The 12,328-nt window shown below is 39.2% G+C and overlaps 1 protein-coding gene across 1 annotated transcript; it reads right to left on the reverse strand.

The window, feature by feature from the left end:
- Positions 1–4,217: 4,217 nt before the first annotated feature.
- Positions 4,218–5,846, reverse strand: LOC109478434 (leucine-rich repeat and fibronectin type III domain-containing protein 1-like). The gene is made up of 2 exons (XM_019779966.1): positions 5,315–5,846; positions 4,218–4,507 (listed from the first exon to the last, which is right to left on the reverse strand). Exons 1-2 carry the CDS (start codon positions 5,844–5,846, stop codon positions 4,218–4,220), a joined length of 822 nt encoding a protein of 273 aa, XP_019635525.1.
- Positions 5,847–12,328: the final 6,482 nt, after the last annotated feature.

Here is a 12,328-nt window from a genome sequence, read left to right on the forward strand (position 1 = left end):
TGTGCGCAAATACCCACTGGGTTCAGTACAGGTCACAGCTAGATAAGACGTCACGGTTTGCAATGAATATATACAATGTACAAGCTAGCGCTAATTCTATGTACTATGGACATATAGTCTAATAAATACGATAATTTGGCTTCTTCTCGCTTTTTAGTAACGATGTAGATATAAGACGTGTTGTATAATCGAAGGTTTGTCTAAAGCCATTAGAAATATGAACTTATCTGTGTTGCTAAGGTGTATGAAATTGGGAAACATACATTGCAATAGTTTATACATTCTAATACAAAGTGTTCCTCATCCTCTATCCTATTTAGATTACAATGCTTACATATTCGTTGTTTCAGGGGAGTGCGGTTATGGCGTCCGGTTTCAATGTGTAGTTTGTGGCAGCTTATCCTGAGTTTTGTAGTGGCGGTCCTATGCCGTATATTGTCGAGATTTAGATACTTTTCTCCATTATACGTAGTCTTGAACAGTCTGCAAGATCTCAATTTGTTTCTAGCAGCTAAATAATAATGGACACTCCTCTGCCCAATGGACACTGCCTTACCACCGTATGATCTGCTTGGAGATTAGGAGGGGTAGTGACCGTAGCAGGCGACTGGGCTCCGGGTTAACACACCTTTTTTTTTTACTTTTTACATGGCCAAAGATAAAATAGTAAAAGAACAATAATGTTCCTACTATTCTGACCACGATGTTAACAGTCACCCTTTGAATATCAATTAGGCCATGTTGATTTGATTATATGGATGACATTCTCCGGGAACCCCAAAATTGATGCTCGCGTGCGAATAAAAAAAGTTTTCAAAAGAAAAAAGTTGTTTTCATTATGAAATCTACGTGGTCATGAGGGTTGAACAAATGGAACAGGATATGGTTTGGGGAATAATCTAGTTTTCAAGTTTATTTCTTTACAATTTCGTCTTTTTTCGTTTGATTTTGGCATTCTACGACATTGGTATGGTTTTTATGTAACTTACGGTATATTTTTGCTCATTTTGCAACTGTTTTGTACGATTTACAGTATGGTTGAAAACTTTTTTTTTTGGAAACGGCCGAAAATTCATGCGCGCGCGGATGTCATCCATATAAACAAATCAACATGGCCTTAGGGTCAAAGTCATCACTTTATATCACACGACAACGAACTACTAGTATCACTTCACTTTCTTTCTTTTCTTTCAATGAGAATCACACATGAATCATTTGCAAATGTAGTTATGAAACTTTTATTGATACACTTATTACAAATGCAGAAAAAAATAATTGCAGTTAGGGTAAAATAAAATACAGATTAGTTTACAGTGTATGTCTACACATACACATACACATACACATACACATATACATACACGTGTCAGTTTCATAAAGGCGTTCAAATACATCAGGTAAATATCTGTAGTGAACGTTATAACAAGATCATACTACTTGAAGGCAATTTTCAATAGAAATGATACTATTTACGAAAAATGAATAATATATCAATATATAGTAGTGAAAGTGAATAGTAAAACGTACTGTCTGCTACAGTTATAATTTGGTTTAAAAGGTCATAAAACTACATATTGCTGTACAGCGTCGACTTTACACAAAAAAATCGGATACAATTTTCTTGAATAGTTACCGATTTTCCATGAAAGGAATCACAGAACGCTCGTTAAAACAATATGTCTTGTAACGCAGTAAACTTGATTTTGATGTAAAGTGGCAGGTTGATTGATTGATTGATTGATTGATTGATTGATTGATTGATTGATTGACGAGTGGTGCCGGTAAAACCTGTCCGGTACAGGTGATTTTCAATGTTTCCTGTACCAGTTAAAGTAAACAGAAACAAAGTTGAGCCATGCAGTACACAAAAATGGGAAAAAAATTAATCCATTTAAAGAAATAGCAGGAGAAGGAGAAGGAGGAGAAGATGAAACATGAGGGAAAACAATATATTTCAGTTATACCATGGTATGGCTGAAATACATTGTATAATATTTGGGATTGAAATTTGACTTCTATGTAGGAGCTTTCGATTCCTGGAAGTCTCCATATTCATGAGTGCGTTTTGTAGGTCTACAATACAACGTATACTAATATCATTTCATTTTTCAGATTTACTTCAAGGCCTTGTGACTTTCCTCCAATTCTGTAAGCATTAAAGCTGTACGTTGTACAGAACCTGTGCTTGAAACACCAACATATAATATGTCAAATCTGCTGTAAACTACGGTAACAAAGAGAAAAATCATTTTTACAACCACATACCACAATATCTACAAATAAATGACTGTAATCTTACAAGATAAAGACGTGTATAAATCAAATACAAATGAGGAATGTACAATGTGTGTAATAATAAAGTTTCATCAACATCAGATCGGGCAATTTGCTAAAGTTTAAAGTTAAGATAAAATGTTAAAAACTGTCTTGCGTAGGAGACTTTGATTCCTGGAAGTCTCCATTGTCGTGGGAGTGCTTTGTTTTTCTACGAAAATGTAAATTTTGTTTTCGTCTGAGATTTCTGCGTGACGAGATGACGCGTGGGCGTAGCCTCCATAGCTTGGCAAAAACTGGGTGTTTTTTTTTTGTGGGGGGGGGGGTCTTCAGGGTCTTTGCAATTGGGAGCTTTTATGTGCTATTTTCTGATTGCATATAGACAACATAGCCGGCCTGGTTGAATTACCCCCGTTTTTTTAAGAACTGGGCTAATCAGAAAACAGCCGAAGACCACCAAACCCCCAGTTCTATAAGCCTGCTACGGAGGCTAGCGTGGTTGCACGTAGAGCCAGAGAGTAAGCTGTGGTGGTATTCTTAAAGTTCTTTGCAGTCCAAATAGATGTTGTCAAGATTTCAAGACAATTGTGTAACAAACCCGATCTTATTATACTCCTTAAGACAATTCTTAAAATTTCTTGTTATCCTTGATTTGATCTTTCACAGATTGTTAGCCCATGTTGATTTGATTATATGGATGACATCCGCACGCGCATGAATTTTCGGCCCTTTCCATAAAAAAAAAAGTTTTCAACCACACTGTAAATCGTACAAAATATATGTCGTATGTTGCAAAAAAAAAAAGGATTGGAAAACGATACTCATGTCATAGAATGCCAAAATCAATTTAGGAAAAGAATAAAATGTGAAGAAATGAAAATAAAGAGTCTATTATTATTGCCTATACCATATACTGTTCAACCTTTATGACCACGTAGATGTCATAATATTAATGAAGTTAACGTTGTTTGCCAAACTTTTTTTTTCGCACGCTCACATCAGTTTTGGGGTTCCCAGAGTATGACATCCATATAATCAAATCAACATGGCCTTAACCCTATTCAGACGGGGGGGGGGGGAATTTTGAGGCCCGCGCCAACTTTTATGTGAGATAGTACATGAACGGATTACGCTAGAACCATCAAAATTGGTGACTTTTCTTAAAATATATCTGGCAACAATTTCATATTATTTGGATAATTCAATTAAATTTCGTGTTGCAACGGGTTTCTGACAGGCAGTTTTTTTTTTAAATTCAGTAATTTTGGTTTAAACATAAACATTTTCCTGGTTTTATACTAAATTACACTTCCTTTCTAACATTGATAACATCACAAAACATTCATAAATTATTCTAATCTGACGTCATATAACGTCATACTTACACCAAAGTTGTTGCTATGTATCATTTTTATTACTACTACATTCTCTGAAAATTTGGTGGCCGTACGACAAGTAGTTGTTGATTATGAAAAATTTAAACTGTTCTCCAACTCATAAATTTCACTCACCGGAATTTTCGACTGAATCACTCAGTTTTCCTCACCTAACTGACCCAAATGTGTGACTTTTTTCACTTGTGACGTCAGCAAAGGGTCAAAGGTTGTCTGAAGTCGATACCTCCCCCCGTCCCGGTTGACTTCAGACAACCTTTGACCCTTTACTGACGTCACACGTGGGAAAAATCACGTGTCCACAGCATTTGGGTCAGATAGCTGAGGAATACTGAGTGATTCAGTCGAAAATTCCGGTAAGTGAAATTTATCAGTTGGAGAACAGTTAAAATTTTTCATAATGTAATTTACCAACTCAGATGAACTTTCATGCCGAAGTAGTTGTTGAGTTACAGGGGGCGAGCCTCAAAAGCCCCCCCCCCCTCCCAGCCCCAGCCAGTATGCCCTAAAAAGCCCGGTCTGAATAGGGTTAAAGAAAACATAATACCCTTAGCGCAAAGGTGCAGTACTCCCTCTCCTGGGCGGCAGCGGAGGTGGGATGTCCTCGTCACTACTCAAGTTCGAAAGCGGGCTTACGATCGTTTCTGTGTAGTCGTTATCGGCAGCTACGTCTTCACGGCGTCTTGAAGCTGAAGACGTCGGCCCTTCTTTCTTGTGAGGAGCATCTGAAGAACCCGCGAGTCGTCGATAAGCGCTGCACACTAGAGATTTGACTCGGAGACCGATGATGGCGACAGCTGTGATGACCAGGACAGCTCCAAGGAAGGCTGTTAGGAGTTCTGTGGGAAGGCGGAGAGCACGACATGAATGAGTTTACCACAATAAAGTGGCTCTGATCTAATGTTGTTTGTTTTTTTACTTTGATTCAGTGATATGTGATTCTTACTGAATGAAAACCATTTGTACAATGATTGAGGCAAAATTTGAAAATGTAGGAACCTTGTTTTTCTTTTCGGCCCGCCTTGTTTTTTTTCGCCAGCCCGCATTAAATTTGAAGTCTGCCATCCATAAAATGTACTTGGTGTGGCCTTAGACTAGCAAGCATAAGAGCTCTATGGCTCTCCACAAACATAGAAACCATGCCACCCCCCCCCCCAACCACACACACACATATACACATCAAGGGTCAACAAAACACCACCAGTAGCGTGCATATCAGGTATAAAACTCATGATCAAACTCAAATTCTCCCAAAAAAACTGATCACGAATTTAATGCCGCGCTATGCTAGTTATAGACACTGGTACTACTACATAATATTATACAAACCGCTACTACCACTAGAAATGGAGAAAAAATTCTACCTTTCCAAAAGCTGATCACGAAGCTTCGAACACACTGGTCAATGATGGTGGCCATTCGACTTTCTGCGGTGTCAAGTTGTGCTGTTCTACCCTGGCTTGACCATGGCGTCGTTGAAGACAACACCTGCTGCGAACTCTCCGGGGTGGTCAGAGATGTGCAAGTTGTTGAAGTAGCCTGATTAAATCGCTTTACGGTTGCCGGCCGCCCAACATCCGGCCGTCCCCCGATCTGCGAGGAGGGGCCACTAAAGCCGCGGACGGCAGAGTTTGCGTTACACAGACTAGTCGTTGACGTAACATCTCTCAACAATCTACCTTTCAGTTCTTGCGGTGCAGCACACTTCAGTAACTGACCGGGTGACAGTTGTCTGATAAAGGGGACTCCGTTCATAACAACCCGGTCCATGATAAGTATAACGCCGTTCGCCTGGAAGTTACAGTTGGCCAATACGCACCTCTTTACTTTGTCCGAATTAGCGTTCACACAGCCTTCGTGTCGGTGTTCCCACAGACATCGCCGCAAACGTGCGATCCACAGGATCGTACAGTCACAAAGGAGAGGATTCTGTGATATACACAGAAAGAGGGCCGGTTGCTTCAATCCGCTCAGAAAAGTTTCAGGAATCGTAGCAATGCGGTTAGACTGAAGATACAGCCATCGCAAAGACTGAGGGAAGTCAACGTATGCGTCAACTTCGGAAATCTCATTGTTATTAAGTTTCAGAGTAGTTATATTCGGCGTACTACGTAGAGACCACCAAGGAAATTTTCTCAAACGATTCCGGGACAGATCAAGATGACACAGTCTCGTCATTTCTGGAATCGACGCCAGCTCTTCTATGCTATTTTGGTTCAGCAGCAGCGAACCTAAGGTGCGAAGTGACGTTACATCGTGGGGGATCGTCTTTAAATTCTGTTTTGAGCAGTGACCGAAAGTCCAGCATTCGGCGTACGTGTCTATTTTTTCCTGTGCCCAACTCGGTAGCAGAATGACGGTTATGACCAGGATTTTGGTCAAAGTCGTATGAATGTCAATCGGGAAAATGGTAGCCGCCAAGTTCATCATCTTTACAGTCTTTGCGCTGGGGTTGTGTGGCGTAACGGAAGGGTGTTCGTCTCTACCGATTCAAGAGGTCGCGGGTTCGAATCCTGCCCGATGGCACTGATCTTGTGTCCTTGGGAAAGACACTTAACACCAATTTCCTCACTCCACCTAGGTATAAAATGGGTACCTGACTTCGGTTGGGGAGGTAAAAGGCGGCGGAAGGAGGGTGATGGGCTCTACCTTCCAATACCGTGCCCTAGACACAGTGGATTAACAACCCACTGCCCCTACGGCCTTATAAAGGCTACGGGACCTTACGTTTACATACAGTCTTTGCGCAGCAACAGAGCCAAATTTTATCGTCCAAACTGCCTTATCCACGTGTTGGAAGGCATATAGTCTTAGAGAAATTGCACCAAATAGTAGACTGGCCTCGATGTCCTGTATGAAAGGAAGGAATCGAATGAATTAGTTTTCGTTCATTGTTGCTGGCTATTTTTTGCTGGACTCAGACCCATCTGTCTAAAGACGGTGCCGAGGGGTACCAGAGTATACAGTACAATTTTACGGAACACAGTGCAATCGTATTAGTATGTAGTGCAATTTTACTAGTATACAGTTTTAGTAGTAAAATGCTCTGTATGCTAATACGATTGCACTGTATTCTGTAAACTTGCACTGTATTCCGTAAAATTGCACTGTGGTCTGGTCTTGTGGCTAGGCTTGTTGATGGATAATCTAAATGTTCTAGGTTCAAGTACTAGTATATTGTGCCCTTGGGAAAGGCACTTTACACATTTTTTCCTCACTTGACTCGGGTAAAAATGTGTCTAGCTTTGGTTAGGGACGTAAACCACGGAGACTCCGAGGAAGTTAAAGAACCCGACACACGTATCGGAAAGAGTAGTCGTCCGATCGACCCGGTGTGAGTGGATCAAACCTTAAACTTACGGTCCAATCTTTAGCAGCTTGTATCTACTGTATAAAACTGATGTGTTACGTCTTTGAACATGACAAAGATTCGTAATACTAGTAGTCATTGACTAGTTCTGTTAGGCTACAGCAAGTAAATTTTATGGATGACATTCTCCGCAGACTTTAAAACTAATGCGAGAGGGCGAAAGAAGACAAGACGCCCCCCCCCCAAAAAAAAAGATTCCTATATTTTCACATTTTGACATCATAAACCCTGAAATGATAACTATATGTGTTAACTTTACTGCCAACTATCATAACATCCATTTGTCACTGAAACAACTTTGAAAAAGAAAGGTTTTCAATCATTGTACAAATGGTTTTGATTCAGTGGGAATATAAAAGGAATGAAATACATCACTGCATCAAAGTAAATCAGAGCCTTGTCTTGTCTCCTCTCTTCATGTGTATCTGCCATACATGTTCCAGCATGGCAGGGCATGCCATGTTGCCCATTTCCGGCATGTTGACTACTGTCAAAGGGCAACAAAATTTGTTTTTTTTTTTCCAAATCAGGCGAAAATCAATGCGCGCGCTGATGTCATCCGTAAAATTACTTGCTGTGGCCTTAGTGACGCTCAAGAAGAGTGTTGGGCGTCACTTGAAATGTACTATGGCAGTTTGTATTATTCTGCAACATTGGAGACGGTGGATTTTAAAAAAAAGTATTTATCAGTATTTTTTGTGAAAATGTTTTTGGACATGCAAGAGGGCCGATGTAAGAGTCCATTCTTGACTGATGGGGGGGGGGACAATCCTTTTAATTGGTGTCAAATTTGGAAGGCTCCATTCAAACTTGGATGATTTGACAAATAACTCGCTTTGGGCATTATTCATCTTGGAATATTCTACTTTTACACCGGTGTGAGTTTGGAACAGTCCATATTATGAGTAGGGAGATGGAATAAACTACTAGTACGTTCTATTTGATCCCACGCAAATGTTGGCCTTTCTACTTTGTACATACACCAACTATAATAATAACTTACTGATTTGGTTTACCGTATAAAATTATGTTGATTGTAAATTTCGGCGCAATTCATTTTTTAATACAGGGCCGTTTTGCTCTGTGTTGTGTGTAGTAGCAGTAGTAGTAATTGCTTTATCAAAAGAATTTACTACTACTACTACTACTACTACTACTACTACTACTACTACTACTACTACATGTAGTAGTATTACACGTGCAAGGAGTGCTTAGCTGTGTGCTTTATTCTGGGCATTAGACCATGAACATGAACAGAGTGAACCTTGAACATGAACACTTCGTGATCTTTTGTGGCTTCTAAAGATAGAACTGAATCGTGTTAAACACGCCTATCATGTGGAGAACTTATTACGGTCAATAAACCCATTGCACGATTTGGTGTTATGCGTGTACAGTACTAATCTAAAAATCTAGAAAATATTTTTAAAACCTGCAGTAAACATTCATAGGGTCACTTATGACATTGAAAGACATTTCTTTGTATAGTTAAGTACAGAAAAACGTAGATTGTACTGATTTGAAATTATGATGCTTTTCATAATCAAATCCCCCTCATTTTTATAAATTGAATTATTAGCAAGGATTACAAATTGACTAGTAGTTCAAACAGAGCCGCCTTACCTGCTTCTGAAGATTCCAGAGTCCTCACTTCATGTCTTCGTAGACGTTTTTATCATATGATATATGATATGATGAATTCGTAACGTCATACTACTGCCACGTGCTCGTCTGAGCTATATATGACCATGTGCTAGACAAATAAATTGGCTGAGTGATATACAGTATTACACACTGTTGGTTTACATTTCTTTGTACAAAGCTCAGTTCTAAAGGTTTTTGCTCGTCGGTACTGTTTTTGTGTCCCTTTGCATGACGATGTATAAGAAAGGAAGCAATGCTGCTGGTATTTGCAATCTATACCGTACCGATCAGAGACATAATTTGCATATAACGGCCCGGTGTGCAGCCGACGCCTCCAAACAGCAGCCCACGTTTTCCTGGAATTAGTCTCCATAGTCATGAGTACGTTTGGCTTTTCCGCGAACCTGCTGATGTAATCGGTCTGATGTACATGTAAGGCTGACACAGACAATTGGGGTTTAGGAGGGGGTTATAGGCCATGTTGATTGCATTATATGGATGACATCCGCGCGCGCATGAATTTTCGGCCGTTTCCAAAAAAAAGTTTTCAACCATGTACAGTAAATCGTACAAAACAGTTGCAAAATGAGCAAATTATATACCGTAAGTTGCTAAAAAAGATATTGGAAAACGATACCAATGTGGTAGAATGCCAAAATTAAACGAAAAAGACGAAAGTGTAAACAGATGAATTTGAAGAGTTAGCCATACCGTACTCTGTGTCATTTGTTGAACCTTCATGACCACGTAGATTTCATGATGAAAGTAACGTTTTTTTGGCCAATCTTTTTTTATTCGCACGCGCGCATCAGTTTTGGGGTTCACAGGATAATCCATATAATCGAATCAACTTGGCCTTAGGAATACCGGCCGCCTACGCCTTGCGCGTTTCTGTCGTCCGCGTCCCAGTCATCGCCTTCTCTGTGAACCTGGACCTTTAAACCTCTCGTTCATGGTCACCGCTTTACTGAGGGTAACCGTTTATTACCTTTGCCAAGAAGGTTATGTTTTCAGTAGCGTTTGTCCTTCTGTTTGTCTGTCTGTCTGTCTGTAAAAAGCATAACTCAAGAAGCTTTATATGCATTGTTATGAAAGTTGGTAGGTGGGTAGGTCTTGGTAAGACCTAGAAATGATTAGATTTTGGGCCACCTGGCGGCTTTCCTACGTACCAATCAATGAAATCCTAAACTGGAAAGGTTAACATCATTTGGCGAAGGTATGAGATCGTGGAACTCTTGTTTTTTTTCTTAAATAGAAGCAGCTGGAGGAAGTAAGTTAAGCTTTGAAGCTGGGCGGATCATTTGGAGCTAGATTCTTCACCCAATGACAGTGTTATTTGAAATAAAGAAAGACATTCTAGCATTCCCTGCATTGCAAAAATATTAATAGTGTCCTTTGGCCATATGCCATAGACACAACCGTACCAAATTTCGGGTCATTTGGATATGATACCAGGACACAGGAGCCCCAAATATACATTTTTGGTTTGAAAGTAGCAAAAGATCCCAAAATACATAATTTTGAAGTGGTGTATAACAAAAGTTTTGTGACCACTTGTCCAAGGCACTCCCAAGCCAACTTTCGGGTCATATGGGTTTCATACCAGGACACAGGAGCCTAACTGCTGCCAAAGTATACATTTTTGGTCTGAAAATTGCAAAAAAAAATGAGGCCCTTATTTGAATAAGTTATGTTTAATGCTTTTCACCTTCACTTAACATTTAAATGCCCAAGTATGAAATTCCAGGCAGTCACCACAATGGAAGTATATCATTCTCTCATTGATTATGCTAATTAAGTCTTCATTTGCATAGTTGATATCTGCCTGTGTTTCTTTCCTTTTTAACTACATAAGTCACAAGCTTAAATAATCCTATCATGGAATGAAGCTTATTTTTAGAATTTCCTCATTAATTATGCAAATTACATCCATATTTGCATAATATATTGTAATCTTATCAAGACCTACCAACCTACCAAATATCAAGCTAATCCATCAAAACCTTCTTGAGTTATCGTGTTTACAAACACACACACACACACACACACACACACACACACGCACACATACAGACAGACAGACAGACACACGAACGCCCCTGAAAACATAACCTTCTTGGCGAAGGTAATAACGCCTGTGGAGCGGGGCTTTAAAAGCGTAGAAAACAGTTTGATGTTGGAAAGACAAATTAGCTGGTGTGTTACGCCGAAGGGCGGTTATACCGGATATACAGATGCAGATACAGAAACCTTAAAACATTTTCACCAGATGCGTTCTAGTGACTACACACACACACACACACACACACACACACATATATATATATATACCTTGTATGATGAAACATGCATTTCAGCCTATGGCTGCTATGTGTTTTTCTTTATGAATAAACCTGAATAACATTCTGCTGAACGCTGAACTTGGTAAGCCGGCAGACAATTTACCCAGTAACGTGCGTCAAAGAATATTCATATTCAAGGTAGCTATACGTAATGTGTTACATAAAATAGAAACATAAAAATATATGTCACAAGCATTGTCTGAGGAAACTGCAGTTTGTATCCCGAGTCGAACGATTTTTCTAGTCCTGAAATCTGGTCATGGAAACGTAACAGGTACAAATATTGCCTTTTTCTACGTTGATTTGAATGTGTACATCTTATATAATTACCTTAGCAAGAAGGATATGTTTTTGGTTTTGCCATGTGCATTGTGAAGTGGCCGTGGTCTGGGTCTGTATTTATGTATTTCAACGTTAACAGCATAACTCGAGAAACTGTCGATGGATCTTTTACATATTTGGTAGGTAAATAGTGGTTGTGAAAACAAAGGTCAAGTTTGAAAATGGTTTACCAGGCGTTTTTCTACGGTACTGCAGCGGAATGTGCAATTATATGATTGTGTGTTTATGTCGACAACGTAACTCACGAAGCCGTTGATTTTATGATATTTAGTGAATGAGTACGATAATGGGCTCGTAGTTGGTACCCGATACTGGAATGGAGCTTCAAATTCTGAGGTAAAATAATTCTTTGCGAAGTGCCAGGTTCATGTCATGATTTTTTAAGAAGTGGAAAGGTGCAAGAGCGTTTGTTTAAACATATGTGAAGGAGGATAACTAAAGAGGTTGACGGATCGTCGTGAATTATGACAATTATGTTGATAGCTCAACTGATGCTTGACGTCATTAGATGACAATTACGTAAATTGGATCTATTTTGTACAATTAATGAGGAACATCAGCAGATAGCCATTATGTAAATCCATACCTAATCTGCATGATTAATGAGAAAATGCTATAAATCCATAATGGAAATGGAATGCCATACTTGGGGTGTTTGAAAGTTAAGTCAAGGTTAACATCACAAACATATATTATTCAAATCAGGACGTCATTTGGGTAGTTTATGTAGAAAAAATGCTAGAATGGAATGTATGATCTCTATTCTATAAATTGCATAAGCTGTCATTTTGTGCACTGTATATATATATATATATAATGCTGGGAATATGTCTTAACAATATTAAGAATCATTCTCTTATTTGTCATGCAGGTGCGTCTACATCATCTTACCATTTCTGTAACTACGAGTTTATCACAGTTCAAAGTTTGTACTCACAAAAAAAAACACGTTTTAGTTAAAA

Source organism: Branchiostoma belcheri, unplaced genomic scaffold, assembly GCF_001625305.1.
Source record: "Branchiostoma belcheri isolate BF01 breed outbred unplaced genomic scaffold, Haploidv18h27 scaffold44, whole genome shotgun sequence".
Classification (NCBI taxonomy): Eukaryota; Metazoa; Chordata; class Leptocardii; order Amphioxiformes; family Branchiostomatidae; genus Branchiostoma; species Branchiostoma belcheri.

Excerpts from the sequence above, each read along its gene's own strand:
- LOC109478434 (XM_019779966.1), bottom strand. The coding sequence starts at position 5,846 with ATGACGAGACTGTGTCATCTTGATCTGTCCCGGAATCGTTTGAGAAAA. Across the intron at positions 4,508-5,314 it reads AGATGTTACGTCAACGACTA|AACTCCTAACAGCCTTCCTT; the intron begins GTCTGTGTAACG and ends GCCTTCCCACAG.